The 6,000-nt window shown below is 36.1% G+C and overlaps 1 protein-coding gene across 1 annotated transcript in view; it reads left to right on the top strand.

Annotated features, from left to right (window-relative positions):
• Nucleotides 1-866: 866 nt before the first annotated feature.
• The window catches only part of C6H14orf39 (chromosome 6 C14orf39 homolog), a 50,952-nt gene continuing 45,818 nt past the window's right edge, over nucleotides 867-6,000 (top strand). Inside the window, exons 1-4 of the mRNA XM_020909975.2 lie at nucleotides 867-909; nucleotides 1,854-1,915; nucleotides 2,014-2,070; nucleotides 3,092-3,218. Of these exons, the coding sequence (XP_020765634.1) occupies nucleotides 1,867-1,915; nucleotides 2,014-2,070; nucleotides 3,092-3,218 (233 nt within the window). The 5' untranslated portion in view covers nucleotides 867-909; nucleotides 1,854-1,866. The remainder of the gene's footprint in view (nucleotides 910-1,853; nucleotides 1,916-2,013; nucleotides 2,071-3,091; nucleotides 3,219-6,000) is intronic.

Raw genomic sequence — 6,000 nt, 5'->3', positions numbered from 1 at the left:
TTTACATTAAATTAGCCTTGATGACTCACTACCATTGATACTAATAAGCAGCATTATATCACATTATAATAAAACTGGTTATTGCATATATGATCTGAAGTACTTAAGAAAAATCTCTGAAAGTATCTTTTTCATTGTAATAATCTGTGAAACAATTTAGGTGTAGGGAATTGAGGCAATTATTCACATCATTTTCACCGGGAATAATCCCATGGGCAAAGGAGCCTGGCAGGTTACAGTCTGTGGGATCGCACAGGAGTACTTAGTGTCTAAACAACAACAACAACAATACAAATAATGAAGGCAGTTTGGGGGACTGTTTGTCTAAATCATGTGAACAAGTTATAAACCATAAATAAGTTATAAGTTATAAATAAAGTGAATTCATTTCACCTTGGATATGCAAGGTCTAAGAGTATAAATTACAAAGACAGCATTTTGGAAAGAAAATATTAATGTGCATTTTATTTGAAACTAAGTAAATACCACTCTCAAAATGTTTGCTAAATGAAAATGTATTTGAATTCTTAGACTTGCTTTTCAGTGAGTTTTGAATGCTGAATGCGAAATTGAATTTTGACGATTGATTCGAGTGGTTTTTGTTGTCATGTTAAGGTTAATGTCGATTTTATTGCTGTTCTCCGAAATGCATTTTAAACTGTTATTTCACAAGCGGAATGGCTAGTCTTAGAGAAAGAAAACAATAGCTCCCGAGAGGTTCCCAAGCCTGGGTCTAGGGCTTCTGATCCCAGCAGGTCTTCTCGGGCGGCGGGATGCTTGATTCTCGCTTCGCGGGGGAGGGAGGCGTGAGCGCCTCCGCGCGGGTCTCGCGGGGAGTCGGACCTCACTTTTCAGCGCGACCTGGCGCTCCTGCTGTGGGCTTCGCGCGGCTGGGTGGGGCCGAGCGAGGTAGAGGCGGGGCTCGGGCCGGTCTGTGTGGCGATCTGCTGTCGCGTCCTCGGCTCTCGCAACCCCGAGTAGAGTGTGGGATCCGGGAAGGAAGGGTGGGCGTTCGTGTCCTAGAGGGGGTTACTGTGAGGTGGATGGGGAAGAACTGTGTGTGGCGGTTATTCTGAGGGCAGGCGGCCATGAAGGGTTTGCGGGGCTGGAGGGCCCTGTCCCCGGAGTACGCCTGGAGGTTGCGTTCTAGGGGCTTTCCCGGCCCGTGGCCTCGCTTTCGGCAGCACTGCAGCCCGAGGCTTCGGGGGTCGCCGCGAGGCTGGAGTGTCGGGGACGGTCTCGGATGAAGAGAAGCGAGTAGGCTCTGAAGGGAGTCGGCGAGCAAACCCCCCGCTTCAGAACGCGCGGGAAGAGTAGCTCTTCGACTCTGTGGTGAAGAGTGGTCCAAACCCCGCCTCAGGCGTATTTTTTTTTTTTTTTTTTAACGCCACTTGGTAGGCCAGTAAATACCTCCACTTTTAGATTCTTGGTGGTAAATTCCCAAGTGTCAAATTGCACGGTTTCTGTAGGTTTTACCTAGCTGTTGGGGAAGGAATTTCAGAATTTTGCTACACGTAGTACTCGCGCCGAGAAAGGACATTCAGAGATACTGTTTATTGTAAAGAGCATGTCCTTTTGAGAAATCTAGGTGTCTGCGGACTCCACAATATTCAGTGACATATGGCACTACCATGAATAAACAATTGTGAAGTTTTAGTAATGCAACGACATTCAGTTTACTATGTATAATTGTATATATTTATTTTAATATATATAACGACATTCATTTTTTTAAATACCTGCCCAGTACCGGGATGAAGGTGTCTCCCCGTCCATCCACATTTTTCTGTAATAATACTGTGTCAAAAGGTTTTTAGAAAATCCTTCATTATTATTATTATTATTATTTTTAGCAAAGTGTCCAAGATGAATGACAGCCTGTTTGTCAGTCTGGACAGACTTTTGCTAGAATTTGGTAGGTATAAAATGAAAATGAAGAAGTAGGTAACTATTTGTATTATCATTTGACATTTTAACAATGAAATGAAGTTACAAAAGAGTTATTTATTTTAGTTTTCCAGTATGAACAAGATATAAGTACTAAAGAAGATATAGTTCAGCGAATTAATAGTAAGTAGTTTTGCATGACAAAGATGTTTTAATTTTTAATGTTTTATAGAATATAAGATATTATGCAGTTGCTTTGTTTAGGGTAATTTATAGTTGGCATTAGAGCTCCCCCCTTCTATCTAGTGACTAATAATAAGCTATTTACCCTAGCTAGTTTTTCAGTAATACATGTCTGTATTCTGTATTCAGCATTTAATTATTTTGTGTTTAGGAATTTTAAGTAGAAATCACTCATAATTACATAAAATTGAAAATATTTTTTCCTCAATACAGGTTATTTCAAACATTTGAGTAAAAAAATTTAAATATTTTTAGAAATCATCAAAAGTCAGTGGCCAGAATTAATGGATGCCACATTTTCAGGAATGCTAATTATAAAAATTAATATTATGAGTAGAATGACAAAGCACATTATATAAATATAGTGTTCTAAGATCCTACATAAAAAATATCAAAAGAAGCTACTATCATTAATTTCTTAATAGTTCTGAAAGGTTTAGTAAATTTGTTTATCTTTTCTGCAACAAAAGAGAATAGGGTATTAAGAATTTGTTTTAATTTTTTAAAGAAATTACATTTTATTTTTATCTTGTGTTTACCCACTAGTGACAAAGAAATAAGTGAATCGAAGGTATAGTAAATAATGACTTGGGATTGATTAATAGAAATTTCACATTTGTCAGAAACAAAACTCTTACATTAGTATCATGTGAATAAATGTTTACATGAACTCATAGCATCATAAGATACCATTGATCTTAGACATTTCTTAATCTAGCCCTCTTACATTAGAGATGGAACAGGGGACATTTCTCTTCAGTCTCAAACAGGACTTCTTAGCTTCTGGGTCTAGGACCAAGCCTGACTGGTCCTGTACTCTTTAGGGCCCTTCCCATCTCAAGCTTCACTTCCTGTCCTTTCTTTGGTTCTCTTTTTTTAGGTCAATTGACATACCTTTTCCCTACTGTATTTGTTTACTTTGAATTTATGATTTCTCCTAAAAAAATTTTCTGTTTTCTAGAATGCTTTGAAGATATTAAACAATGCAAAGCTACTGTTTGTAAGATACATGAAACTATAAATACGACAGATGAGGAAATTGGTTATTACTGTAAACATAGTAAAGAGATCAAAGACAACTGTAGTAGGTGAGTATTTTAAAGAAACTTTCAATAATTGTCATTAGATTCTCCTATTAAGGGATATTGTGTTTATAGTTGAAGACACTGTTGCTGGAAAGTAGTATTTTCTATTAGAAAAATGATGAATCAAGTCTTCAATTTCCTTGTTACAAGACATTGTAAAACAGATAACAGAAGGTTCAAAAGAAAGAAGTAAATGTTGTAAGTGAAGTGAAAGTCGCTCAATCGTGTCTGACTCTTTGTGACTTCATGGACTATACAGTCCATGGAATTCTCCAGGCCAGAAAACTGGAGTGGGTAGCCATTCCCTTCTCCAGGGGATCTTCCCAGCCCAGAGATTGAACCCAGGGCTTCTGCATTGCAGGCAGATTCTTTACTAGCTGAGCCACAAAGGAAGCCCAAGAATACTGGAGTGGGTAGCCTATCCCTTTTCCAGGGGATCTTTCTCACCCAGGAACTGAACCGGGGTCTCCTGCATTGCAGGCAGATTCTTTACCAACTGAGCTATCAGGGAAGCCCTAAGATCTCTCTAATTCAAATCCAGTTAGTCTAAATACAGTATTTTTAATAATCTAGGCTCAGCATAGAAAATTCCTATTAGATAAATAGATCTAAAATAATTTTCATCTTTGAATTTTCAAGATCTTTTTGTCTAAGGGAACTAGCCTAAAATTAGCAGCTTTTCAAAGTAAAACTATTTAGTATGTTAATTCTTTCAGTATAGTCTCACATCCTATTCTAATACTTATATCTATTAATATTATTTAAGACAAACATTTTGAAGCAAAGATTTTTTTTTTAACAAAGGCTTGTTAATGGAACCTAATTATATGATCAGGTACTTACAAAAATAAAGTGTGTTAGCTTCCTGTAATATTTAATTTTATGTGGGCCACTGTCTTTGTATTAAGTATTATACAAGAATCATTTCATGGGGTCTCAGAATCGGACATGACTGAGCGACTGAACTGAACTGAACTGAAGAATCATACCTGTTTTAAAATGTTTTATTATTTAAAAATTTCATAAGCTTTTTGGTTTCCCTTATTACTTTTTTTATAGTTGTTTTAAACAAAAGTGATACATGCCTAGTATAAAAATCAGAGTACACAAATATATGGAGTAAAAAGTCTCTCCGTGTCTGCAGTCCCCACCCCCACCCTGTCTTCTTTCTTATAGGTAAACACTCTTAACAGTGAGTACCCTTTCAGACCTTTTAAAATATACATTCAACACCATTACTACATATGCTTATTTATATATCTACCTGTATTTCTGACTTCCCTTGTCTCAAAAATGCAATCATACCATATTTATTTTTCAACTTGTTTTTAAAATTTAACAATATCTAATGTAAATGGTACAATACATGTGATGATTGTGTATAGATTTTATTCTTTTTCTTTTAAAAGCTCCATAGTATTTTATAGTATTGATGCATCCTAAGTTACTTAACCATTCTCCTATTAATACACATTTTGGCTATTTACAGTTATTTCCTATTATAAGCACTATATACAGGTCTCCTTCCATATTTCTAGAACTGCTGCTATAGAATGAACTCCTGGAAATGGCATTGCTAGATCAGAGAGTATGCATGTTTAAATATTTGATAAGTAATGCTAAACTTCTCTCCAAAAAAATTATATTAACTTATACTTTCACCAACAATATGAGAGTTTCTATTCCTCACAACCTTGCTAGCACTGAAATTATCAATGTTTAAATTTTTTTTTGGCAGTATCATTAACAAAACACTATGTACTGTTCAACTTTTTCTTTTAGGTATACTGCAGTAGGTTTTACCAGTGGTTTCCCTCAATTAGCTGCAATGGGTTCTAGAAAATTATTGGCAGTTTCTCCTTTGAACCTACTGTGTTCAAGATGTACTTCATACAAGATTATCCTCTGCTGGGTTCTGAGAACAGTTGATTTTAATGCACAAATACCTCTAGTTCATGATTTCAGCTTATGGCTAAGCAATTTAAATGTGAAATATGAACTCATGAAAGTATTAGAAGAAAATATAGGTGACTACAATCTTTGAGAGAAGAAGATCTTTCTGTGTCATCAAAGGTAGAAATCACATTGGAAACAATGGTTAAATATGATACATAGAAATTAAAAAGAAAAAAACCTCAAATTGATACAAAAAGCAAAAAGATAAAGTAGAAAAATGTCAAAGAAGGGTTAATTTTTAAGATATAAAGAGCTTGTAGAAATTAGTAATAAAGAGCCAAAGCCCCATTAGAAAAAATCAGTAAAGATGGTAAATAAGTAAATACCAAAATGGAGAAATGTATGTCTAATGAACGTGTGAACAAATGCTCAATATTAACTAATAATCAAAGACATCCAAATTGAAACAATAATATTATATATTATATGTTATTTTGCCTTTAAGTTTTACAGAAATTTAAAGAAAGTTAATACCCGGTATTGGCCAGGAAATAAGAAAATCATCTTGCTTACACAATGTAGGAATATGTTGTTGTTGTTCAGTCACTCAGTCATGTCCGACTCTTTGCAACCCCATGGACTGCAGCGCGCCAGGCTTTCCTGTCCTTCACCATCTCCTGGAGCTTGCTCAAACTTATGTCCATTGAGTTAGTGATGCCGTCAACCATCTTGTCCTTTGTTATCCCTTTCACCTCCTGTCTTCAGTCTTTCCCAGCATCCCAAGAGTCAGCTCTTCACATCAGGTGGCCAAAGTATTGGAGCTTCAGCTTCAGTTCTTCCAGTGAATACTCTGGATTGATTTGCTTTAGGATCGACTGGTTGATCTCCT

The sequence above is a fragment of the Odocoileus virginianus genome, chromosome 6, assembly GCF_023699985.2.
Source record: "Odocoileus virginianus isolate 20LAN1187 ecotype Illinois chromosome 6, Ovbor_1.2, whole genome shotgun sequence".
Lineage (NCBI taxonomy): Eukaryota > Metazoa > Chordata > Mammalia > Artiodactyla > Cervidae > Odocoileus > Odocoileus virginianus.
Note: the sequence above shows the minus strand (reverse complement) of the source record. Positions and strands in the feature narration are given on the sequence as shown.